Source organism: Solanum stenotomum, chromosome 2, assembly GCF_019186545.1.
Source record: "Solanum stenotomum isolate F172 chromosome 2, ASM1918654v1, whole genome shotgun sequence".
Lineage (NCBI taxonomy): Eukaryota > Viridiplantae > Streptophyta > Magnoliopsida > Solanales > Solanaceae > Solanum > Solanum stenotomum.
Window position 1 is genome coordinate 1036840 of NC_064283.1, and position 24665 is coordinate 1061504.

At 35.7% G+C, this 24665-nt stretch overlaps 3 protein-coding genes across 4 annotated transcripts; 1 reads left to right on the plus strand and 2 right to left on the minus strand.

Annotated features, from left to right (window-relative positions):
- Positions 1–1995: 1995 nt before the first annotated feature.
- Positions 1996–11146, minus strand: LOC125854374 (protein FREE1). Of its 2 annotated transcripts, XM_049533905.1 has the most exons (10): positions 10152–11146; positions 8957–9043; positions 8313–8444; positions 5829–5960; positions 4975–5040; positions 3853–3963; positions 3375–3467; positions 2578–2611; positions 2408–2475; positions 1996–2309 (listed from the first exon to the last, which is right to left on the minus strand). In XM_049533905.1, the coding sequence occupies exons 1-10, from the start codon at positions 11040–11042 to the stop codon at positions 2232–2234; spliced, it is 1692 nt and encodes a 563-aa protein (XP_049389862.1). In that variant the 5' UTR covers positions 11043–11146; the 3' UTR covers positions 1996–2231. The 2 variants fall into 2 exon arrangements, with proteins under 2 accessions (XP_049389862.1, XP_049389861.1); XM_049533904.1 differs by having other exon boundaries at positions 2408–2611.
- A 543-nt stretch (positions 11147–11689) lies between these two features.
- Positions 11690–15815, minus strand: LOC125854394 (uncharacterized). Its single transcript, XM_049533928.1, has 6 exons — positions 15282–15815; positions 13990–14124; positions 13609–13687; positions 13318–13412; positions 12249–12416; positions 11690–12147 (listed from the first exon to the last, which is right to left on the minus strand). Exons 1-6 carry the CDS (start codon positions 15613–15615, stop codon positions 11987–11989), a joined length of 972 nt encoding a protein of 323 aa, XP_049389885.1. The 5' UTR covers positions 15616–15815; the 3' UTR covers positions 11690–11986.
- Positions 15816–16611: 796 nt separating this feature from the next.
- On the plus strand, positions 16612–19404 carry LOC125854397 (uncharacterized). The gene is made up of 3 exons (XM_049533930.1): positions 16612–16925; positions 18232–18559; positions 18654–19404. Exons 1-3 carry the CDS (start codon positions 16845–16847, stop codon positions 19178–19180), a joined length of 936 nt encoding a protein of 311 aa, XP_049389887.1. The 5' UTR covers positions 16612–16844; the 3' UTR covers positions 19181–19404.
- The last annotated feature ends 5261 nt before the right edge of the window (positions 19405–24665 follow it).

Consider the following 24665-nt stretch of genomic DNA (forward strand, 5'->3'; position numbering starts at 1 on the left):
ATACATTAGTGTCCTTGTTAATGGCTTATTGTTGGGACCCCTAACAATTTTTTATTTTCCAGTCTGGAGGTCACATTCGTGATTAGACAGGTGGAAAGTCTTATAACAAGAAAAAGTTTACTTTTTGTTGCATTTAATCATAAATTTTAAAAAATTATCTTTAAATGTGTATTGATTAGATTTTCAAATTCTTATAAACTTGCTTATAATAGTTTTTGGGACTTCTACTTACAAAATTTCACAAAAATACCAAGTAAAATGCATATCCAAACACAATTTTAAAAACTCAAATTTCAAATTTTCAAGTTTCAAACTTTAAAATCTATAACCAAACAGAAGCTCAAACGGTGAACACGTAAATAAGCCAATAATGCGCACCTACTTGTTAATGCAATTAGTACATGTGTTATTGAGGAGAAAATTTTCTTTCTATCAGCAACATTTTTTTGAATTTAAATTATATATATTGACAATATATAGATATTTATTTTATTATTGTTTTTGCATTTTAATCGACTATATAGCAAGTCGCTTGCCATTTTCACATTGAGCTCGTGTTCGTCTTGAATATCTAATTTTTTCATTTTAATTAGAAATATGATCTTGTTATTTAGTATTTTAAGCAAAAAATTAAAATAAGGATGTTCATTCGAACAAGAAAGATTAAGAAAAAAAGAAAAAATTATAGAGGGGCCTAGAATTGTTGTGAATTGATTGTAACAAAAGTGTTTTTGTTATCAACACATTATTAATTACGAAATCACCATATTTTATTTATATCCATACACTAAATTCTTCTCTTAGTAAAATAAATAAATAATCTTTTAATAGTAATTATTAATACGAAGATAGAAATCCTTCCAAATTATGACATCCTACCATTTGATTCATACATTAATAATGGTAGCTAGAGTTAGTTAGTGTGACATTTACATGAAATATGCTATTAATATTAATATTAATATTAATACTTAAGCAACAATTCAGATACTGTTGTATGAAAATTATCTAGTAATATACTATAATCTAAGCAATTCAAGCAAAATAAAGTAAATGAAAATTTCAAATGAGTATATGTTTTGTCTGTGTCATATATGGACCACTTTATTTAATGTGTGTGTAATTTCACTTTGTAATTTTATAAGATATTTATAAGTCTACTCAAATTAAAGGTCTTTATATTTTTATCAATATTTTAAAATTGTCTTCCATATTTCTTGCAATAATGAACAGTAATGTATGTGTGCACATTTTTGTGATAGCTGTCATTTGACAAAATAGTTAAATTAAATGTTGTTAAGAAAATATGTCTTAATCGAATTAGCTATTTGTTGAAGCATCTTCATTTATGTGGCCAGCCAAAGAGGTCTAATATTCAAGTTTAAAATGTGATTTGACAATGCAATAATGCCAAGTACACAACTCATTTTCCTTCAATTTCCTAACCAATTATTAGTCCTTTGGAAAAAGGGGAATGAAGTTTCGTACGCTGGACGAAATAAATAAGAATATCTATAGTTATTTTAACTTTTGAAATAATTAGAATACTCAAATGACGTATTTGATAAAAGTCGTATATATAACTTGAACTGGGAAGGAGACCTTTCATGTCTTTTGAATCTACCCTACTATATGAAGTAAAGAAGTCAAAATACATGATTTTAACCCTCATAAAACGAAAACTGATTCTTGAGTAAACACTATAACTTCCTATACTCGACACTTTGATCAAATCAAGTCTCTGCAATTTCAAAATCTCCGACTTGTTCTCCCCGCCCGCCCGGGGAAGTTAAATTTTTAGTAGATAAGAATCCCGTTTCGAGTAATAGGCTCTAGAACAATAGCTAAAGGACCTGATACTACCAGCGATTTGTACCTATCATCTTTCTTGTTTATCCTTCTGTTTTTCACATCTTATAATTCCACTGGAACCTCAAAATAAAAGGGAAAGAGAAGAGGGCAAGGGTTTAAGATATCAAATTAATTTAAACTTAGTTAATGGAATCAAATTCACTTAAATTTTCTCCATGTAAAGAAAAAAAAGTGTTAGATTTCTTCCTGCTAATACAAATCAAATAAGCAAATTGTCTTGCCAGGAAACAAACGGATACCAACCAAAGGCGCGTCACAAACGGTTCGAATATTAACAGATGCACAAAAAAATGTATGAGAACACACAAAACCAGAAAAGAGTTTACAGTCCTTCCTTCCATTGACGGAAAACATCAAACTCAGTGCGAACTAACGAGGAATGGATTCTGGCAAACCCCACATTCTATAGTCTCGGAACCTGAGCTCGGAACTTGAACCTGCAGTTCAAGTATTGTAGAAGAAGTTAATAAAATGTGAATAGTGGTCTTAAGCTCTTCAAGATTTCAAATAGCCAAGGAAGGCTAAGATTATTAACCTGCAAATGTACTGTACAAGTAGGGCAAGCAACCTCTTTCATCCTCCCCGAACGATCTTGTCTGGAGCCTGAAACCGGAAAAACTTCATGAACTAGCAGACAAACTATGTTATGAATTAGCTCATTATCAAATACTAAGCATATATGTATTTCAGCAGATAAACACTTACCAGATGATCCTTTTCGGTTTCTCTCCATCTCCTCCTGAGAATAACAAGCAGATTTAAACATCAACTTAGTTCAGCGATGCGATAAGAACAATGAAAGCATTTTGTAAAGGAACACTATAATCACTTTCCACCCAGAATGAACTAGCAGATGCAAGAATCAAAACTAGAATGGTATAACTACATAATACACGAAAAAGCATTACCAAAACATAGTGCCCATCATACAGATGGAATTTTTAATTAGATGTGATACTTTATTTTTGTTTGATTTCTGTTGATGAAACCCTTAATATGTTTTTAAAGCTTATGAATAAAAATCTGAAAGGTCGCCAGAGTAATTAATACTAGCTCCGTTTCAATTTGTTTGTCTGGTTTTGACTTGGCACGAAGTTTAAGAAAACAAAGAAGACTTTCGAATCTTGTACTCTTAAACTAAAGATACGTACAATGTATCAAAATGCACTTTAATCTTTTGGTCTTAAACATGCCGTGTGGAAAGTTAGAATTAAAGAGTTTCTAAAAAAGGAAAAAGACATTCTTTTTTAAACGGACTAAGAAGGAAAGTAAGACGAATGAATTGAGATGGAGGGAGTATATAACCTCTTTATGCAAAACAAAACTGACAAAAAGTTAGTTTTTGGTTTTTCCTTTCCTTTCCTTCTTTTTTTGCCTTTTGGTTTCTAAATTACAAAGAGCACTCATATATGTGCAAAAGTGAGTGGAATATGTGGGCAGGGTCTGCTTCTGCAGCTTTCAAAAAAGCACGAAAGTGATGGAAAATTCAAATAATAAACCACCTGAAGCTTCTTGGCAAGGTCTTCATGACTTTGCAATCCAGTTGATCTATTGACAGTTTCCTTCGCGCTGCTTAGCCGACGAGAAACCTCAGCCTGGAGAAAAGCCATGAGATGTATTAACAAAATGAAACCACGATATATTTGGCAAAGTAGCAATTTTAGTGCACCTATAACCATGAATTACCACATGAGAAAAAGTCAGTACTATTAAAAAATATCAAAAAGGAAGTAGGAACTAAGTTTTACGAAATCTTTTTTAAACCCAAAAGAGAACTTATTTAGAAAAGGGAGCCAGAACAAAATGTCAAAAACAGAATTGGGCCCCTTCCCATGTATACACCTTTATTTATATTCTTTCTATTTTTGAATTACCAATGGAGAATCTTTCTAAAAAACTTTTCGTGATTTGTGGCCTTAAGAGAATCAGGAGATAAACAAAAAGCAGTCATAGAAGGTGCAGATGGTAGTTAATTCATACCGTACATCGGTCACAAACTCTAACAACTGGTGCATTCTCATCAGCTGTCAGTGCAGTTCTTCCCTGAGTGCATTTGTCACAGAAAATATCTCCACAATTCCGACAGTGATGCTGAGAACAAAATCTAAATGTCATTCCTCTAGTCTTTTTTAAGTTTCCTAAACTTCAAAAAATACTGCAAAACATAAAGCAATGCACAACGAGAAATGCATAAACAATTTTTTGGAAAAGTCAAATTTCTATTACTAAACATCAAGTATAAACAAGTTCTCTTTCCATATTTTGTTTCTTCTTTTCCTATTTTGGAACATGTTCTTTTTTCCTTTTTCAGACAAGTAGTTGGGGAGAGAGATTAAGCAACCAAATATCAGGATAACTTATATTTGCTAACGGTCAAAAGAGGAAAGAGTAGCAAAAGGGAAGGAGATATTAATTACATAGTTTTATCACAAAACGAAGGAAGAGGGGTAAGGGCCACTCCTCCACATCTGCAATTTCAACCTTTGTTAAGTTGTCGAAAGTAGGAAATAATTTCTGAACAAGAATAAGTACTCCCTCTGTTTCAAAAAGAATGTCTCTTTCCCTTTTTGGCAACTCTTTAATCCTAACATTCCACGTGGCATGTTTAAGACCACATGATTAAAGGGCATTTTGGTGCACTCTACATATCTTACTAAGACCACAAGATTCAACAACAACAACAACAACAACATACCCAGTGAAAATCCCACTAGGTGGGGTCTGGGGAGGGTAGAGTGTACGCAGATCTTACCACTACCTCGTGGAGGTAGAGAGGCTGTTTCCGGGAGACCCTCAGCTCAAGAACATCAAATCTAAGTGACAGGAGAGCTATATATAAAACATAACAACCAATCCAAAAGATAGTGTATAATCCACAAGATTCAAAAGTCTTTTTTACCTTTTTTAAACTCAGTGTCAAGTCAAAAGCAAACAAAAAATTGAAATGGATGGAGTATTTCTTTTACTTCTCTCATCTTTAGAAAACAAGTAATAACACATAACTCTCATTAGGGAAGTAAATTAAAAAGTCTACTCCCCTCCAACTTTGAATGAAACATAGTGCAAGCAAGAAGAATTAATATATGTAAGGACAAGACATACCCTGCGCACGAAGGCATTGAAGGCTGATCCACAAGCTGTGCACTTGGAAACTGCTTCATCAGGAACCTGACAAAATGGTACTGAGTTAATGAAAATTAATGGTTCTACTAAAACATGAAAAACTTCCCAGCACCTTAATAACATTTAGGTAGATTATTTCTCTAAGCGGCATATGCATGCCAGCACATGACTCATTAAACCTCGATTCAGCTGGTGACAAAAATACTGGAGCAGAAATTAGCATAAAAAAATATTATGAACTGAACGGCGCAATCCTTTTGTTTCTCTCCAATATTTATGGCAAGTAATAAACCAAGGACTAAAACCTTTTCTTTTGGCAACTTATGAACATCATTTAACAGATTTTCTTTTAGCAGTATATGAATTACAGAAGAACATTACAATTACCAAAAACAAACTTCAGGCAAATTTGAAGTGCAGCAGACATGAGTTCCAATCACTATACACTTCAAGCTGCATCTATATGTGATTCAATTTGAAGATGTTTTAGATTGATAAACTTGTGACCAGAGGAAAACGAATAAGAACGCTTATAAAAATTAAAGAATAAGATGAAATCAAGTCCGCTCGGCAATATTGAAGAAATTGGAGAGGAAATACAGCTCAATCAGCATAACCAAATGAAGAGACTCGAAGATCAGCCAAAAGTCTGTCTAAGTGAGAAAGTAAGTAAATACGGAGAGAATAGAAACAAAATTAGATGAGATAAAATTGACAAGAAAGAATCACTCTTTTTTTAAAAAAAATTGTTGAACGAGAAAGTATAGTCGTAGCTAATCATTATATCATGTAAAAATGAGGCGTGTGAAAACAAATAAAACAAAACATGTTACCCAGTGATCTTTCTCCTCATTGACGGTCTTCACTATATTAATCCAATCAGCAAGACCTTTCTTCTTCTCAGTAGGCTGTTCAGCCACCTTTGGAGATTCAGAAGATCCGATTCTTCCACCCATCTCCTTGAACTGCTTGAAGGAAAAGAAAAGTTATTTTCAAGAAGTTCACATATATTGTGTTGGTCTCTCTCTGTGTACTAATGCATACACCAGCAGAACCAGAAACTTATACAAGGGGATTTAAAAAATTTACTAGCATGCCTTATTTGGGATCTAAATGTCTGATCTAAAGCAAATTTTGAACCCCTCTACCACTAAGACCTTATGTCAAAGGAATTCAACAGTTAATATATAACTACAACAAAAAAATCTTTTTCCCTATTTGCACAGTATAATTTCCAACAAAAGGGATCTGGTTGAACTCCCTTGCTTGTTACTAGTTCCTCCCCTGAATGCATATACTGTTTGATGTGAAATCCTTCTCTATCTTCAGGCAGTATATGTATGTGTTCATGTGTGTGCACACACTCACTTTCACATAAAGTAGCTCCTGCACGGAACATTGACAAGCCGCTGGCAAGCAGGTAGACAAGCAATTTGGATGGTGGAAAGGAAGTGGCAACAAAAGATACAGTACCTTTTAGCCTTTTCAGTTAATATGAGAAAGGAACATTATAACTTTTGAATGAGTAGAGAAAACATTGTCTTGAGTCAAGAGTCTAGCTTGTATATTTGTATTTTTGGTGTAGAAAAGAGAAACCATTTTATATTAAATGGATGACAAGATCTTTGGGAAGCCCTAACAAATGCCTAAAGACATGATGGAACTTATATAGTAATGCTACCTTGGTGTGACATCAATGGAAGACATTCGGCATATGAAAAGGAAAAAAACCGATCTCGTGTTCACAAAACACTGACGAGAACCTTTTGAAGCAACTATAGATTTTAACTCAGAGAAGCTTCTAGGACGAAATAGATGGTTTCATGCAAAATACTAGGCTGCGGGAGAATGGCATGAAAGATGAAGATGTCATGTTACACATAAAATTAATACATGATGGAAAATAAAAAAGTGCTACTGGAGATTTATGTGCTAGAAAGATGGCCCTGGAAACTGCTTTGGAAGGTGAAATGTCCATTGAAAGTTTCATGTTTTGTTTGGCTACTAATCAAGAAGGCATGTCTCACTCATGAGGTCCTACAGGAAAGAGGCATGCAAATCTGCTCAAGGTGCTTTATGTGTGAATAGGAAGCTGAAGTGAACAACCATCTATTCATACACAGCCAAATAGCTACCAGTTTGTGGATTATGTTTTTATGCATTTTGGGGGTTAGTTGGGTGATGCCAAAGACTACATTGGAGCTTCTGAACAGTTGGCTAGGAGTTGGAAGCAGAGGTAAAAAGGAAGAATGGTGGAAGCTCATCCCATCATGTATCTGGTGGTCCATCTGGAAGGAAAGAAACACTAGGTGCTTTGAAGGACAGAAAACTACTTGTCAGAGGATTAAAACAGTCTGTATTAGTCTTCTATTTTTTTGGTGTAAACAAGATTTGGTGGGGGAGGTGGTAGAAGTAGTAGAGTTCTTAGGAAACTTGTAATCTGATAAGCTGTATGGGGTGGGCCCATCACACTATGGGATGTAAGTTTCCAATTCACCATTTCTTGGATAATGAATTTTTTCTATGAATACAAAGTTACCCTTTTCTCAAAAAAAAGGATACCTACCTAAATGGACAAATTCTACAAACAATTATCAGACCAGCAATGGTATATCATATTGAATGTTGGACCTCCAAAATACAACTATTACCTTCTTAAAAAAACAAACCAAGATATCCCCAGATAGATGAGGGTCACAGAGATGTGGATGTCAAGATGGATGTGCAGTCATACAAGATTAAACAAGATAACAAATGATCACATTTGAAAAAAGGTGCAAGTAGCACACATATTAAATGAGAAAGTCTCTTGAGATGGCTTGGTCATGTCCTACATAGACCTCCAAACGCACTGGTCTGTAGGTGTGAAATCATGATGAAAATGTTGAAAGGCTACAGGGTAGATCTAAAATCACATGGAAGGAAATTCTCTCTAATGACTTGCAATAACTTGGAATCCATGCAGACCTAGCAAGAAATGAGACATAATGGAAGAAAAGATAAATACATGCAACACCAGTAAGTTTATTAAATTTTTGTCATATTACCATGTTTACTTTAGGTTCAATATTTCCTAGGAGTCTATTAGTCATGTTAGAGATTTATACATCAGTAGAGAACTTCTAGAGCTTCTTATTTTTATGTAATATAATGTCGGACTAAGATGAGCTTAAATGGCTACATGCAGTGAGAGTTCATGCAATTGATCCTAACTTGCTTGGGACTGAGGGGTGGTTGTTGTAAACATCAATTACTAAATTATTGAAGATAAAACAAATTTAGATCCCAAATGCAAAAAAATGAAAGACAAATTTGACCTGTACAACTGCAGCCGTGACTGTATCTAATAGGGAACTGGTTGTGTAACTGTTTGACTGCAGTCTGATACGCCTTGGTTCTATATCCACTGCACTTTTTGACCAGAAGGCAAAGGTAGATGAATCCGCCGCCTAAACAAGACAAATAGGACCAGTTCATTGATGCTCTGCAAAAGTTCGAAGAGCTGGAGAAAATCCAGATCTTGGGGGCAAGGAAAGGACAAAATCCAATGTGCATTAATGAAGTTGAGGGCATATATTATTCAGGTTCTCAATGTACCGCCAGAATCTTGAATTAAAATCCTGCTATTGAGGCTCAAATATACGACCCCTGTTGGTATGGACAAAACTATCATGCAGCTGTCATGCATTCTGTTAAAAGACAGTCGAAGCTGAAAACCCCAAAAATACTTCTAAAACAAGATTCTAACTGCACATTGAGCATGTAGCAATTTATGCCCTCATCCTAGCATTACCAGTAAACAATGTTGCAAAGCCAACAATGTCAACCTTCAAGTTTCAGCCCATTAAAATTATATCATAAAAAGAGTAAACTCTTTCATAGTCATATCAGGAAGGTAAAATAATAAAATTGTGTTATCATCATACATGGTTGGACGTGGAGAGAAAGAACAAACACTTACCTCAAGTCTAGTTACCGTGTCAAGAGGATAAATTCTTAACATCCGGCTAGTGCTTGGGTCCAACATGCGGATTCCATCCAAGCCAATCTGGAATGCACCACAAGCAGGACTCAAAGTTAAAATGCTGCTATATGCTTGATCAATGAAGAGATAGTGATGCATAATACACCAAGACATGAAGCCTATTAACAGCACAACACAGGTACATACCAAAAAGGGAAGCATCCATCTTGTTGAAGCACAAAACATAACTAGAAGATTTTACCAAAAGGATATTATATAATACTGTTTATCTTAATGGCTCAAAAATACACACAGCATATAAAAACTTCATTAGGCTAAGTGGACACTGCATCCTGATGAGAAGTCTGTACCACTTACAGATCATGGCAGGGTTTTCAATGAAGATGCCACATCGAGAATCAAGAATTGAGACACAAAAATGTTAGATCATGGTATGATCCAATGTAACGGTGCTACAATCTCAGATATAACAAAGCACATGCTAATTTGGAAATTTCTTAGCAAGATGCTAAGTACCATAATACCAAATCATGAACTGAAATTGGTCAAGACAGAAATCATCAAAATAAACAGAGGAGCATCAGGTAAGGCATGAAAGTATGAAACTGGAATATGCAGATGCCTTTTGAATGGGGAAGAATGTTTTCCAGGGAACATTTCCTGTAGAATATGTTTTATATGAGAAAACCACGTTCAGGATCATTTTGGTTGGATACCAAATTAGTGGGAAAAGACATTGGAGTGGTATTATAAAGTTTTTGTTCATAAAGGTTTTCAAGAACATCTAAATGTTGATTGAAATAAGTGATATGGAGTCCAAGTTCAAGAAACTTGTAAAGGAAACTGACTTCTGCCCATAAGCTATGGAAGTTGTTTGCCTGTATGGTGGAACATGTTTTTCATTTTCTTTTTGATAGGTTAAATGTAATTTCCAATTGTCCATAATCCTAAGAAATCAAACACACTGAAAAATGATTTCTTTTAGGAAAACATATCCTAGAAAAGCATACTTCTTCATACCAAAACCCCCTGAGTTGAAATTTATCAACTGCAACTACTATTAAGTTTCCAGTTCTATATTAAGATGCTTCATGAATGTAACTAACCAAAAACTTCCGCAAAAGTAATGGCAATCATCAATGACATCCACAGTCAGTACTAAGAGACCCACCTGGCAAAGAACATCTTGGGTACTCTGTCCACCACTTTCAGCTAGTAACTTCACCCTAAACTTCTGCACACCACTTCTCGCATCCTGCTGCGTATCAACCTTGGGAATTGCCTTGACGATCTTCGCAGTTGGAGCTGATGAACGTTCTTTCGGAGAATTATACCCAATTGGCCTCCCAAAATCATCAAAACTAGACGACCAAGTCGAAGACTTTGAACCAGTCCCTCGTGCCCCATAAGGCTCTACTTTACTACCCTGATAAGCAAACACTCCATCACCATAACCATCATTACCATATCCACTTTCAGCTCGTTTCCCATAAGTATCTTGCCCAAATTCACCTCTCCGCGAACCATAATTTCCATATTTATCCACAGGTTCATCAAAATACTGCCCACTTTGATCAAACTTCCCAGTATTATCATAATTCGGAGTTGAATAAACTGGAGGATACGAAGAATTCGGAGTGGGACTGTGATTATAACTAGGAGCAGCCTGGGGATGATCGTAAGGAGGATAATAAGATTGTTGAGGCTGAGAATGAACTGGGTTTTGATAAGCTCCGTGGGATTCAAACGAGGGAAACGGAGAGGAGTGCTGAGGCTGTTGCAACGCCGGAACCGGAACCTGCGCTGGTGGTGGAGGATTATAGGTCTGTAACGGAGGTGCTGGAGCAGTGGAGGGTAAATCGGGATTTTGGGTATAATGATTGGGGTAAGAAGAGGGATAAGATGAGTAATCTGAAGGCGGAGTGTAAGTGGCGGCGAACGGCGGAGCAGAAGCGTATGCCGGTGGTGAAGGGGTGGGGTTTGGGATCGGAGCCGGCGAGATTTGGCCGGAATTAGGGTAATTGTAGTAGGGATTGGAGGTTGTGTAATCGCCTTGTTGCATTTTTTGATTCGGGAAATACAGAGAGCCTTGAGTTTTTGCTTTTCTCTCTTCTGATCGGTGATCTTTGCTTCGTATGATTGAAGAGAAGACAGAAAAGCAGTTGTGCTTGACGGGTATTTTTTGGGCCGGACTTTTTTTGGGCTTTTATTTTCCTCAAATATTACTAAAATTACATCAATCATATTAAGAACTATTTACTATATAGTAATCCTATTCTTTTCCAAATTGCAAAAAATCTCTTAAAATTATAGGATCTCGAATACAGCTCACACATTGCCAATGATAGTATTACTTAATGAGAGGAAATATCCAAAAGGATATAGAGATGTATCCAAGAGGAGAGCAGTTAAATTCCTTCAAGTTCATGTTACTTTCTACCAGAACAACTGCACAAGTACAAACTAACTCTACCGATCAAAGCTTAAATCATAGAAGAGGACACAAGTCTATCAGGCACATCTTAAATGTTTTGGGTAAACAAAACTATCGAAATATTCTTAATTATAGCTTAACTTCTGCATATGAGAGGAAAAGTATAGAAGTAGAACGGACGAATATCAAATCCCAGTAACGAAACCATAGAAATTAATATGATCGTTAGGAAAAGAAAGGTCCACATGTTGTGGAAGGACAAATAAGTAGTAAAATTAGCACATGAAAGTGACGAGTTTACACCATTGGCGAAAAAATGGTGTAAACTGCAAGTTGTCTCAGCACACCTCAAATACAACTTACATCCAAAAGAATAAGTCAATGTAGAATGGAAACAAGCCCACATCCAAATTTATTTTGTATCTAACTACCAAAACTTTGTGAAAGTGCACTCCTTTATATATTAATAATTTGTCACTGGATTGGAAGTAATATTCTTTCTCAGAACTGTAATCAACTAGTGTCAAAAACTGATCCTGAATGTGATTTGCCCATTGACCAATAGATGTCACTTAAGCTTGAATTCTAGCAGACACGCCTACTTCACTTTCCATCCGAGAGTACCAATCACCAATACGTGTGTTCTCCACCATGTCTCTACCAGATTTCAGATAGCGAATGGGTCTCAAAACGCCATATACAGCAAGATCTGCTAAGTTTGGTTTAGAACCACCTGTTAAGATTGAAAATGAATCAAGGGTCACACATATGACAAAGATTTGATGCAAAAACTATCAATTAAATCGATTTTGAGACAGAGAAGTTAGAACAGACCAAGAAAGTCTCGGCCCTTGAGAGCATCAACCCATGTTTCTGCAGCTTCATACAGGGCTGCACGCTCATCTGTAATATTATATTTCTTCTTCAATTTCTTCGAAACAAAATACATGGCTGCAGCTCCAGCATATTTGGCAGTTATTCTCTCCGTAAAGCTGAAATTACCTGTCCTTAGTATAAAATAAGATCAGACTTGAGCTAGAGGTAAATTAAGGAAAACATTGCTCTAAAAGGCACCCAGGCTTTAACTAATATGAAGGTAGACAAAACAGAACAAGACTTGCAATCAGGCTATGTTGAATAGAGATCAAAAGGAAGCCGACAAAAACTCTACCATTTATTAGCTGCTAGTATGTAGACACTGAAAAAATAAATATGAGAATTCTAGGCAATCAAGTAAAGAACTCTCTAAACTATCTGTAGAAGGACTGAGAATAAGTTCCACGCTTTCTTGTATCCACTACAATTTAGGTACTATACTTTATCAAGCCTAACTTAAATAATACATAAGAAAAACACAGGGAGCAAGGAAGAAAACAATGAACAAGACAAATTCAACTAAACAGAACAGCCACAACTAGTAACACACTGAGCAAGTAGCATTTGTTTTTGGTCAAATTTATAGAGGACATAACCTTGGATACAAATCATGATACAGTAGCATTCTATTTCACATGTTTTCATCTTGAATTCTTCAGACCAAATTTAAAATGCAAAATGTAAGACAATGGATGTAATCACACTGTTCAAGTTGTAACAGAAGCATAGTTACTATCGGACAACATCAAGTCTAGCAAAGAAGCAGCAAAGTATCACCTACATCAACTACACTTGTTTACCCCAACTTAATTAACTGAATACTTATAAGATGGATAAAACACCGAAAAGAGACAACATTTTTTCTGGACTAATTAAAGACTCACATGCATCAAAACTTTACTGCAAAAGGTAGGATTAAAGAAAGCTAGACATTTTGATTCAATGCCATTAGTATGAAAGAAGAAAAGCACCATATTAAATTATCTTCCCAGAATATTGACAAGAGGTCACTACAATCAAACCTTACCATGACTAGTGATGTAATCGAACGATTCAAGAGCTTCTGAGGTATTTCGGTATATGTTAGGTGATAACATGTGCACCAAGTGATCATCCACCCACCTGCATTTGCAAGAATCACGATCTTTAGATAAGACCCAAGTACCTAACAAAGAGCAAAAAGTTTCATTTGAAGAAAGGCTAATTTCCTACGTCAGTTACTGACTTGATTACTTAATTCACAAATATCATTTATCTCAAGAGGAAAACGCTATGGCAAAGTCATAAAACAATCATAAATGGAAGAAGAAGTGCATACTTGCGCCATTTGCTCTCTTCATCGGCATCAAAGGTAGAATCACCAGAACGAACCTTCTCGTATAATTTATCAATAATATCTATAATCCACAGAAAAGTGCAAAAGAAAAGTATTTAGAAGTAAGATGTTATATAATCCATTCTATCCATCTTAAATGCAGATATAGTTATCTTATTTTACTAACACTCCAAATGAATAGGATTTCAATTAATTTTACCAACAGTCAAGATGCATCTTGTAATTAGTTGTGTAAAAAAACTAAAGTATAGCATACTTATCATCAATACGTTTACAGCTATCATACAGTGACAATGCAATCAACAGCAAATTTACTCAAAAAATTGAAGCATTCCAGGAAATCGGAAAATATATAGCAAGTACCTGATGAGTTCACCATCTGTTCACCATCAACCAACACAACAGGCACTTTCTTATAATCAGACCACTTGAGTTCTTTTTTGCTGATGGGATTGACCTCAATGATCTTGTATGGTAAGTCATAGTAGTCGAGGAATGCTGAAAAGAAGAAGTTCCAGAGTGAAGGACTATGGTGCATACCAGCTAATAATAATTAATAAGGGGCAGGAAAAAAGAAGGGATCACAGTTTTGGAATCATAAACGTTAACAAGCAGGCAATATGACTACTCAGAGATAAAATTGTCAAAAAAAGTCAATACACCTTCAGAAAACATTCTGTATCAAGAAATCAAAAGTAGTTAGGCAACTGTAAATTCCGACCAAGAATATGAGTATACACTAAATAGTTTACTGAGATGAAGCATACTGTAGAGAGAGAGAGAGAGTAACTTGTTAGTGGGAATTAAAGATGCTAGATATATTGTTTAGGAAGATTCTAGGAATCTTGTTACCATAGAATTACTATCTTATTGTGTCAAGTATCGTACATAGGTGGGGATAGGATCACTTGGTCTACTTATGGACAATCCTCCGCTCATGAGCTAGTTTGGGATTGAGTTAGGGTAAGGGTCCATTTCTTTATCATGTTATCAAAGCAGGACTATCCCAATTTATTGTTTCCAATGTTCAGCCCTCCGTCCTATATTGGCCATGCTCCAAATGTCCAGTCCTAGGTGTAGGTGTGCAGCGTGTTGAGTATCCCACATTGGTGGGGATATGATCACTTGGTCTCCCATCATGATCTAGCTTTTGAGGTTGTTTTAGGTCCAAAGTCTATTCTTAATCATAATGTCAATGAACCATCTCCAACTATTGACAGATCACAAATGAATTCAATAAGCTATGTGCACTAGGGTGAATACGGGATCAAGTACAAGAGGAATAGTTCTAAATTCAATTCTCCATTTGAAAAAAAGAAGTTCTTAAGCCAAAACTAGATTCTCTTTTAGCCAAAACTATAAGAGAAAAAAGGAAGTAAAGCTCTTGTTTTGCAGAGTAGTTAAAATACAAATCCTATGAGGTTCCAAAGAAATTTCCCAGTCACTTGCTCTCTTTTTCATCTTGAATTTTTTCTCCGTTATTACCCCAATCCTTCCAGCTGCGTGCTAATAAATCTATAGGCTACCAGGACAAAAATAATTAGCTATCGTTATACTGTTGAGCTAAGACATTTCTAAAGCACGCACATCAGCACAAATAAGTAAGTACAAAATAAACCAAACGGACAAGAAAGAAATAGCTAAAAAGTGAATACCTTTAACCTTGTTACAGAAAGGACAGGCTTCATACTGATAAAGGACAAGATCTTTTGGGCGTAATTCCGGTGGCACTGCTTCTTTAGCGTGGACTTCCTCGGTCAACGTGGTAGCCGCCACCGAGAAAAGCATTGTTCCAGCAACAGCATGAGCTGCGGTTCTAGCAGATAGATCCGTGAGCAAATTGTTGAATAACCAGTTAGACCTGGCAGATGACTTGTTGCTGCTCGTGCTAAACTGAGCCACCGTAGACATCCTATGCTGCGGCACCTCCACGGCGGCTGCACTGTCCACTGCCCGGTATAAGGCGGCGATTCTACTGACTCTCCTCATTCCGGCGATCCACTTTCCTCTTCCGAAAACCTCTGGAAAATGCAAACTTTTATTCTATGGGCCTTTGTGGCGATTTGTAAACAACTCAATTTTGGGTTTAGTGAGGGTTTCAAAGTTTGCCACGTCAGCAGTTTAAATTGGGCCCCATAGCCGTCGGTTCGGGAAAAATCTCGGCCCAACTTGCTGGACAACTAATCATCCCATGAAAAAAAAGGAGGGAAAAATGAAAGGAAAAGGAGGGAACCGGGAAGGAGGTTTTTTTTATATATTTTATTACTACTATTATTCAATTGTCACGTTAAAATATAATTAATTCAGATTCACACATAGCAAAATTTACTTTTATTAAGGATAAAAGAATTTCAATCATCTAATCATAATTCATATTGATATAATTTTTAATGTTTATTGAATTCGTTGCATATACCAATGTATCGATTGTATACCAAACATATGTTACACATTTTAATATATTGAGCTGTTTTTTTTTAGCTAAATCAAATTAAATCGATTAAGCTTACAATAATTATAGTTCTTTTTCATAATTATATGTCTGAATCAACTTTCGCACACCTTAATTAATTTTACGTTCCACCTCCCCACTTGCAATAAATATTAGATTACTACGTCCAACAAAACTGGAATAGAAAAGAAGAAGAACCACAATAATTATAATTTTTTACATTTTAATATATTCCCTAGGTTATATGTATGTAATGTTTTACAAAATGCAATAAACTTCTAATTCTCTTAATCTCAAAATTGCAAATATAAATTCAAATCAACTAGCCAAGTAATATCTTTAAATTATAAAATATTTCTAATTGTAATTGGTAATGGGCCTTCGGCGATACTACCCGTGTTTGCTAAGGAAAGGGACATTACCATAATTATAAGGAAAATAAAAGGGTAATAAGGTAAAAATAACAACGCGTTCAAAGTCGGCCACCCATCCGCCTATAAGTACATCATTATGTGGTGCCTTCTGACCTCATATTCATCACCGCCTCTTTCAATATTCTGAGAGAGACGCCGTAACCTAATTCTAGGGTTTCCAGAAATTTTTGATTTTGTGATTCAATCACAAGTAATCATTTGTATCGTGCCAAATCGATTTGAAATCTGAACCAAACTGTTGTATTTTTTTCGATTTGTTTTTGATTTTTGGTAAAGAAAGGGAGGGAAGTCTCAGATCTGAAACCGAAAAGGGATTTGTCTGTGTATTGAGGATGTCTCGGTGCTTCCCATACCCACCACCTGGCTATTCGCTGAATAGAGCCAGCAATGAAGCCTTGATCGAATCGATTAAGGTTTGTTGAAACAAAGAGCACTTGAATTTATGTGTTTACGCTCTTGTTGCTTGATATAATCTAGCAGGGATCTATACTATGTAAATCTGTTCAAGGAAATTTTGTGGTTTTCGTGGGTTGTGCATTAGTTGTGAACTTGGATTTAGGGTTTGTATATAATGTACAGAGTGGATTTGATTTGCGCTGGGATAAATTGACTCTGTTTGTAGGACGATTTGTGTGGATTTATTAATTGTACCTGGTTAGAAATGAGGATTAGTTTATACTTTTTTGTGCTCACCTTGTGGATTTAACAGAAATTGATGAATTCTACGAGATAGGTTATAGGAAATCTGAGCAATTTGATTTCTTTCTAACCTATGGTAAAGATGGAGAAGTGGTAAGTTTAGGCAACTTTTAGGCTTTCAATGTGTTAATCGTAATGAGAAGTTGGAAGTGTAGGCAATCATTGAGGCTTTAATGTTTTGTTTGAGGAAGAGGTATACTAGAAAGAATAGGCACTGTGCGTGAGTAGTAGATTTTCTAACTTGTAATCCACTGTTTTTAAAATTGTAATCACGATATATCAAAGATGTTTTAGAAAAGATTTTTGGGTAAAACTAAATTTGAGGTACTCTTCAAAAGTCATATATTTTGGCATATTGCTCATACATAAACTTACCATTATGCATATTTGAAAGGCCTTTCTAAAAACTGTATTTCAAACTACTAATTGCAGCTAAAACTACCAATTGAAGCTGTAGCCTTGTGAATATGAATGTACCCTGCTGAACATGGGTCCATGCCATGCTTCTTTCTTGCTGTCTTTCTGTTTGTTTCCGTGTAAAAGGTTTTAATGAGGTTCCTGTCAGTGAAATTAGTTGTTCTTACGATTCCCCTACCCTGTCACAACTACCAAATAGAAAGTGACTATTCTGAATAGTCCACAATGTGAAGTGTTCTGTAATATAGTTATTCTTTTCTACCTGCTTAATTGATTGGGTGTTTGCATCACTGTCCCTTTGTTGGGAGTCTTTCATGATTGTTCTTGGTTACCACTTGTTATGCAACTTCATGTAAGACCTGGGGCCAGGTTGTTGTGATAAATAGAACTAGGTGACTTAGATTCTGTATTCTGTCATAATGATAGAAGTATATGTTGTGAACCCAACACATGTTTGGTGCCTACATCCATGTCTGTTTGATGTGATAAAAGTTCAGTGAATGATCCTCAGAGGGGATCTTAATTGTTCATTATCCTTCTGGTCATGCTGTATTAGTCTTCTATCTCCCTCTATTCTGAACTTGTTATCCTGGTGCTCTAAAGCTCCAAAAGGAGAGGGAGGTAGCTAAAGCAGAAAAGAAGGACAGGAAGAGGGAAAAGAAGGAAAAGAAAGAAAAGAAAAGAGAAGAGAAGAAGGCAAAAAAGGAGAAGAGTAATCTTGGATTTGACAAGGCCACTCATGAGTCCAAAGTGAAGTACTTGTTTAAATGTCTAGAAGATGAAGCTGAGCAGTTGGAGAGGAGCAATCTCACTGAGGAACATGGGCCTGCTGTGTGTTCACAGAATTCCAGCTGCTCATCCGACAGCACTCAGAATAGTAATAAAAGGAAGAGGCCTGCCTCACCTTCACGTGGTGGCATACAGGCGCATGGTAGTTATCTTCCCTTGGTATATCATATTTACTATGTTGGTCTTGTGTTGTGTTGTATCTGTTGCTAATCTGAAGTTTTCTTACTTGACAATAGGTAGCATTATCAGAATTAGATTGTCTAAAAAGGGTGTGCAAGGTGAAATATCAGCTTCTTCCAAAGAGAAGCACTTGCCAAAACCTGCTCAACAAGTTGCGGAAGTTACTCTCAGGGCATCTGCTGAAAGAGCCAACCCTTTGTTGAAAACTACAAACAAACGAAGTTGTCTTCCACCTGTAGTAGTTTCAGAGCCTAGTACATCCAATTGTGGGTGGGTTGACCGTGTGGCTGTAGACAATGCAACTCCATCATGTTCCAAAGTGCACGAGAACAGCATAGAATTTCAGTACAAGAATTTGATTGAGAACTGGCTTCCACCAAGTCTGCCAAGTGATAATCTAGATTTGGAGGATGATCAATCATGGCTGTTCCAAAGAAAACCTAAGCAAGCTCGAGTTGAGGAAAAAAATATAGGCAGCAGCAATGACAAAACTTGTGGAAGCTGCTCTTCATTGTGGCAGCCACGGGCACAATACCTTCCTGAAGTTGACTTGTATGCATTACCCTACACAGTTCCGTTTTGAATCACATAACAACTGTGTATAGAAAATGTTTTAGCTGGATATATACTGCCCAGGGAATTTTGTAGCTCTTCTCTGGAAACTGATGTAGTTTTAAACTGGATTTTGGCGCGATGACGAAAATATTATTTTTTATTTTTTTAGCTGCCAGTTGGTATCTTCAGAAATCCATTGTTCTACATCAATCAAAATGATCAATATAGTATTGGAGATTTTTCTTTCTCAAATCCTCTTTTATTGAACTTAGCACACTTCCGTTAATTACAGGATAGTTTCTGTTTTTAATCTGCTCTCATTTTGTTCACTTTGCATCTGAGATCATATTATTGATGTGAACATTTAGCTTTTGCATTTCTTAATCAAGAGTGTGTGATAGAAACAATTACCGATAATTAAACTACGAGTCAACTCTATCCCCAAATTATTAAATTTGGCTAGACTATTTACCGATCCAATCATATTAGGATTCTGCAATCAGTTGAGACTCCAATACTAACATGAGTTGGAACTTGGCAGAAAAACAAAATACTAAAATTTATTTTTTAGCAACACTTTAACTTTCCACAAGATTAAAAGGACATTTTGGTACATTTGACATAACTTTAATTTAAAACCGCAAGATATAAAAGTCTTTTTTCTTTTTTTAAACTTCATTCTAAGTCAAACTAGGACTTTTTTTTTAAACGGATGGAGTAGTTGACTAGATAAAAATTTATTAGTTTATAAATTCCAATTCATTGGAGGAAAATCCAAGATTCGATTGAATTGAGAGTTGTGATTTCCTTAAACTTGCTTGAGAATTCAGTATTTTATCTGAGATACTTCTGAAGGACTTGTTTTGTCTGAGATCAATAATTCAAAAGTTGTACGAAACCAAAACTGATTATGATTTGGTGTTCTAATTCAGGTCTAAATAGGATTTTATAGGAAAAGGTTTCCAGTTTATAGTCATAGAAGGTCTCCTACTATTATAATATGGGTATTACTTGAGTTTACGAATAGAATTAGAATTTTTTTCTTCATTATGAAATTGTCTGATAAAAGCGTGTGAGGATGTCATAATCGAAATATTACATCGTTTGCCTTCAAAATCTCTAGCAAGGTTTGTATGTGTGTGTAAGCATTGGGGGAAGTGTATTGCTGATCCATCTTTGGTTTATGGTTGTCGTTCTCAACGATGGAGTCCACAACCCTACATGATAGGTTTCTTTTGTCAAGTTAGAGATTTCGTTAAAGAAATTCCAGAAGTTCATTGTTTTTCCTCATCTACTACATCATCATCATGGGCTGAGGATTGTATATTATTATTATTGCATCCTCTAATGGTTTCCTTCTTATGGCTGAGGATTTAAGATATCAGAGGGCTTACTATGTTTATAATCCTGCACGAGGCAGCATCTTTCCGTCCCTGTAACTCCAACGTCCTGTGTAACCTTTGCAGCAGGTATTGGATTTCATGATGACCCTGAAAAAGATGTCATCTCCTTTACAATAGTTCATTTTGAAAACTTGTATGATCTTGTTTCGAGTGTAACAATTGAAAGTTTCTCTTCCGAGACTAACATGTGGTCTACCATCGATATCGCACTAGATGTACCTATCAGTGTTATCCTTCATAGATGGACGAAATCAGTGTCATATGGGGTAATCGATGGAGTGTTCTGTTGGTTTGACGCACTATCACAGTTCATTTTTTATGATAGTGTCAATACGCGTTTATGGGCTTTGCAATTGAATCCAGAGATGTATGCCTTTGACGGTCAGTGTCTTGGAGTATTGGGTGGGGATCTCTATTATGCATCGTGTAATGAGGCAGACATTACATTGTGGTACCTCGAGAGCAATATTCATGGTCAAGATGCAGTATGGGTCAGGAAATGTACTGCAAATTTAACCGATGCTCTTGTAAATTATTGTCCATGGGCTCTTGAAGCTGATGTGGAGTCTCTGGATTTTCATCCTGCTAATCTGCACATCTTTTATCTCAATATAAATGGTAGGATTATTTCATTTGACTCGGAAAAGAATATTGCGGAACTTCTGTATGATTTCGGACAGAGAGACCACTTATTGTTTGCTTATGAGTGGCATCAATGGCCGCGTCTTCTCCAAATACTATCAACGAGTGAAAGTCTCATATTAATTCACTGTGTGAATTAAATTGCTCAGTTCATATGTATTAATCCGATCCAATCATATAATTCACTATGAATTCCGCGATCCAATATTGTTGAATCTTCTAATCAGGATTAATTCTGCAATCAGTTAGATTCCAATACTAAAAATAATTTAAAGTTGAACGAAACCAATATTGGTTAGGATTTGGTGTTTTAATTCATGTATAAATAGGATTTGTATTCAATTTTTTGCATAGGAAAAGGTTTTCCAGTTTATAGTCAAACAAGGTCTCCAACTATTATATATAGGGCTGTTAATAGAATTTTTTTTTTCTTTCACAAGTATCAGTATGAAACTTGTATGCAAATTGTCTGATAAAAGTGTAGTTGAGTTGTCTGAGGATATCATAATCGATATATTACATCGTTTGCCTTCAAAATCTCTTGCAAGGTTTGAATGTGTGTGTAAGCATTGGCAGAGATGTATTGCTGATCCATCTTTGGTTTATAGTTGTCGTTCTCAACGATGGACTCCTCACCCCTACATGATAGGTTTCTTTTATCAAAGTAGAGTTTTCGTTCAAGAATTTCAAGAAAGTCATTTTTTCTTTTTGTCTACTAAATCATCACAAGTGATTGATGGTAGTTTAGATGAGTCAGTCAATTTTCTTGGCAGGAGATTGTGTATTATTGCATCTTCTAACGGTTTCATTCTTACTTGTGAGAATTTATTACGTCAGGAGGTTTACTATGTTTATAATCCAGCAACGAGGCAGCATTTTTCTGTGCCTAAAATTCAAAGGTCCTCCATAACCCTGCCAGCTATTGGATTTCATTGTAAAGTCGATGACCCTGAAAAGGATGTGATCCCCTGTACAATAGTTCGTTATAAAACCTGGCATGATCTTGGTTCGAGTGTAACAATTGAAAGTTTCTCTTCCGAGACTAACATGTGGTCTAACATTGATATCACGCTAGATGTACCTGTCAGAGTCTTCCTTAATAGATGGATGAAATTAGCATCAGCTGGGGTAATCGATGGTGTGTTCTGTTGGATTGATATACAATCACAGATAATTTTCTATGATAGTGTCAATACGCGTTTCTGGGCTTTGCAATTGAATCAAGAGATGTATGTCTTGTACTCTAGGTGTCTTGGAGTATCGGGTGGGGATCTCTATTATGCATCGTATAACGAGGCAGACCTAACACTGTGGTACCTCGAGAGCAATATTCGTAGTCAAGATGCAGTATGGGTCAGGAAATATACTGCAAATTTAACCAATGCACTTGTAAATTATTGTCCAGGGCTTTTTCAAGCCGAGGTGATGTGTGTGGATATTCATCCTGCTAATCCACACATCGTTTATCTGGAAATAAATGGTAACATTGTTTCATATGACTTGGAAAAGAATATTGCAGAGCTTCTGTATGATATGGGAGTAGGAGACTACTTATTGTTTACTTATGAGTGGCATCGATGGCCGCGTCTTCTCTCAAAACTATCAAGTATGATATCTAATCGAAAAGAGATGATGAAGAACTGTATTTCAAGGATTTAGTGCAGGCTGCATGGAATAGTTTTACAAATACTTCAATTTCTTTGAGATATGACCAAATGGATGATAATTGTGTGAACTTTAATTTCAATTTCAAGGATTCTACTATTCTTATTACTTTAAGTTTGAGTGGCTGACTTCCTAGCCAAATTAGCTTCTTCGAGTGGAAATAGTACCTTCTATTTCTCATATCCTTTCAACTAGATATATGGCAACTACCTTGCATAAGAAGAAAATACGACAAATGTAAATTTTTTTTGTTAGTTCAAACTTGTATTTTGCTTATAGAGTGAAAGGTTATAAGTTTGTAGCCCTCCTCTGTTTTTGTGTAACTTATATTTGATTTTAGTCTTACGTTGTGTTGTTTCTGTTGCTAATCTGATGTTTTGTTGCTAATAAGTAGTATTATCAGAATTTACATTGTCTAAAAAGGTGAAATATCCGTAAAAAATCACTTGTATTCATTTAGATGTTAATTCAATGAGTGAATTAAATTATTCAGTTCATATGTATTAATCCGATCCAATCATATAATTAACTATGAATTAGTGATCCAAAATTGGTGTATCTTCTAATCAGGATTCTGCAATCAGAAAAAAATAATTTAAAGTTGTACGAAACCAATATTGGTTAGGATTTGGTTTTATAATTATGTCTAAATAGGATTTGTGTTCAAACTTTTGCATAGTAAAAGGTTTTCCAGTTTATAGTCAAAGAAGGTCTCCTACTAATATAAATAAGGATGTTACTTGAGTTTTATGAATAGAATTATAACTTTTTTTTTTCTTCACGAGTGTCAGTATGAAACGTCTATGCAAATCGTCTGATAAAAGTGTAGTTGAGTTGTCTAAGGATATCATAATCAAAATATTGCATCGCTTGCCTTCAAAATCTCTTGCAAGGTTTGAATGTGTGTGTAAGCATTGGCAGAAGTGTATTGCTGATCCATCTTCGATTTGTAGTTGTCGTTCTCAATACTAAGNTAAAACTAATGAGTGAAGTAAAGAAAAAAAAAAGAGTAAAGTAAGAGAGAGAAAAAATAAGAAAGAACAAGTCAAAGAGTGGTTTTCTATTTTGGAGGGAAAACCACAAGTAGTTTTGTCACCTAAGGGCTATTTGGTCATTTCGCCGTGTCTTGCCAATTCATGCCAAAAAAGTGTCTTGCCATTTAGCACTACTCTAACAGATATGGGGAATGTCCTGTCAGCAGCCAAGCCTGCCGGAACTCCCATTGATGTGAATGTGAAACTTACATCAAGACAATATGATGAGCAGGTGGAAAGCAAAAGGATTCTGAGGAACCTTGAGTGGATCAGATAATGTATCAGAAGCTAGTTGGAAAACTTCTGTATCTAAACATGACAAGGCCTGACATATCTTTTAGTACTCAGACTTTGAGTCAATTTTTACATATGGATGTTGCATTAAGAGTAGTCAGATATCTGAAAGGGCAACCAGCTGGACAAGGCTTGTTGTTTAGGAGTTCATCTGATTTGATCACTCCATTTTTTGTGATGCTGATTAGGCCTCTTGTCCACTTACCAGAAGATCTGTTACAGGATATGTAGTTAAGATAGGTGAGTCCCTTGTGTCATGGAAAGCAAAAAAGCAAACCACAGTGTCTGTTGAATATGAATACAGAAGCCTAGCCTCCACTGTCTCAGAATTAATGTGGTTACTTGGAATGTTAAAAGAGGTAGGAGCTCTGAAGTTCAACTGCCAGTGCAAGTATATATAGTGATAGCAAGGTTGCTATACAGATTGCTGCAAATCCAGTGTATCATGAAAGGACTAAACATATAGAAATTGACT

Bases quoted from the DNA above. Each gene is read 5' to 3' on its own strand.
- LOC125854374 (XM_049533904.1), bottom strand. From the start codon at position 11,042: ATGCAACAAGGCGATTACACAACCTCCAATCCCTACTACAATTACCCT. The intron at 8,445-8,956 runs GTAAGTGTTTGT...TGTCTTGTTTAG, and splicing joins ACACGGTAACTAGACTTGAG to GCGGCGGATTCATCTACCTT. The intron at 2,310-2,407 runs GTTAATAATCTT...CTTGAACTGCAG, and splicing joins CTTGTACAGTACATTTGCAG to GTTCAAGTTCCGAGCTCAGG.
- LOC125854394 (XM_049533928.1), bottom strand. From the start codon at position 15,615: ATGAGGAGAGTCAGTAGAATCGCCGCCTTATACCGGGCAGTGGACAGT. The intron at 14,125-15,281 runs GTATTCACTTTT...TCTTCTTTTCAG, and splicing joins TTTCTGTAACAAGGTTAAAG to CATTCCTCGACTACTATGAC. The intron at 12,417-13,317 runs GTAAGGTTTGAT...TACTAAGGACAG, and splicing joins CGATTACATCACTAGTCATG to GTAATTTCAGCTTTACGGAG.
- LOC125854397 (XM_049533930.1), top strand. From the start codon at position 16,845: ATGTCTCGGTGCTTCCCATACCCACCACCTGGCTATTCGCTGAATAGA. The intron at 16,926-18,231 runs GTTTGTTGAAAC...GGTGCTCTAAAG, and splicing joins CCTTGATCGAATCGATTAAG to CTCCAAAAGGAGAGGGAGGT. The intron at 18,560-18,653 runs GTAGTTATCTTC...ACTTGACAATAG, and splicing joins TGGTGGCATACAGGCGCATG to GTAGCATTATCAGAATTAGA.